Source organism: Suricata suricatta, chromosome 14 (assembly GCF_006229205.1).
Source record: "Suricata suricatta isolate VVHF042 chromosome 14, meerkat_22Aug2017_6uvM2_HiC, whole genome shotgun sequence".
Lineage (NCBI taxonomy): Eukaryota > Metazoa > Chordata > Mammalia > Carnivora > Herpestidae > Suricata > Suricata suricatta.
Genome location: NC_043713.1, coordinates 46,155,598 through 46,156,719, shown reverse-complemented (window position 1 = coordinate 46,156,719; position 1,122 = coordinate 46,155,598). Strand labels below are relative to the sequence as shown.

Sequence of the window (1,122 nt, the reverse complement as noted above, 5' to 3'; positions counted from 1 at the left end):
TACCTTTATGTCCTTTGTAGAATTTATCCCTCCCTGCCATATTATCCAGTTAGTTTTAAATTTTGTTTATAAGTATCTACCTCCAACACCAGCATGTAAGCTCCTGATATATTCCCAGTGCCTATAGCATGGTCCGGAACATAATAGATGCTCAAGAAACACCTGTGAAATAAGTGGAGTTTCCTGTTCTTCCCCCTCGGTTCTTTTTCTCTGTTTCTTGTTTTTCTGTTTTATTTTTGATCTCACTTATTTTTACCACATCTCTGGCCAGCTTTTAAATTAACTCCATGAAACGAAACCTTCTGTTGCCTGTTAGTCCATGAACCAGCAGTTTTGCGCTTGCCTTCTTGGTATGAGTAATGTGTTCTAACAAGGAGTCAAGGAAAAGTTATTTGTTGCCTGTTTCCCCAGAGGGATGTAGGCCTGTAACTAAGGAAAAATTAATTTGTAAGTCCACTGAAGTCTTCTACCCCCAGGGGAACCCAGAAGTATTATTTCTAACCAATGTCGTCAATTCCTTCTCTTTTCCTCCCTCGCCATTTAATTCTTGGCTTCTTTTATGATCAGAAAAATATTTGGTTATGAGGATTCATTTATAATGATAGCAGGCCACGCTATTCCATCTCACACTTGCTGTCTAAGGAGCTCACCATTAAAATGTGCCCACAGTCCTGGTTATTATTCCCACACTTATTTATATGTTATTTGAACATTTGTCAACTACCTACTAAATGTCAGGAACCAGGGAGTGTGCTGGGGCCAAGATAAATTCCACGTACTGTGATCACTGCTGACTGAGCACTCCCAGTTGTGATGAGTCCAAGAGAGACAGTGGTGGGGGAGGGTTCTGTCATGGGAATCCAAGGTCAAGCTCAAGAGGGGGCACCCTGGTCCCTTTCTATCCTGCATAATTCAGCCATCACCAGAGGCGCAGGCGCACGTTTCCATCCTTTGCTCTTGTGTTCCAGTTTGTGGACATGATGGGTTGGAGCCTGGAGACGGCAGACCGAGCAGACATCCCCGTCTCGTTCAACCCGGGCAGCAGCAGTGTGGTCGCGGACCTCCAGGAGCTGCCCTCCACCATGCACAGTGCGTCCTGGGTCGCGCCTCTTTCCTACCTGG

At 45.1% G+C, this 1,122-nt stretch overlaps 1 protein-coding gene across 1 annotated transcript in view; it reads left to right on the top strand.

The window, feature by feature from the left end:
• The window catches only part of LOC115277422 (laminin subunit alpha-3-like), a 154,939-nt gene that overhangs the window by 60,218 nt on the left and 93,599 nt on the right, over window positions 1-1,122 (top strand). Inside the window, 1 exon segment of the mRNA XM_029921573.1 lies at window positions 969-1,115. Coding sequence (XP_029777433.1) covers window positions 969-1,115 — 147 coding nt within the window.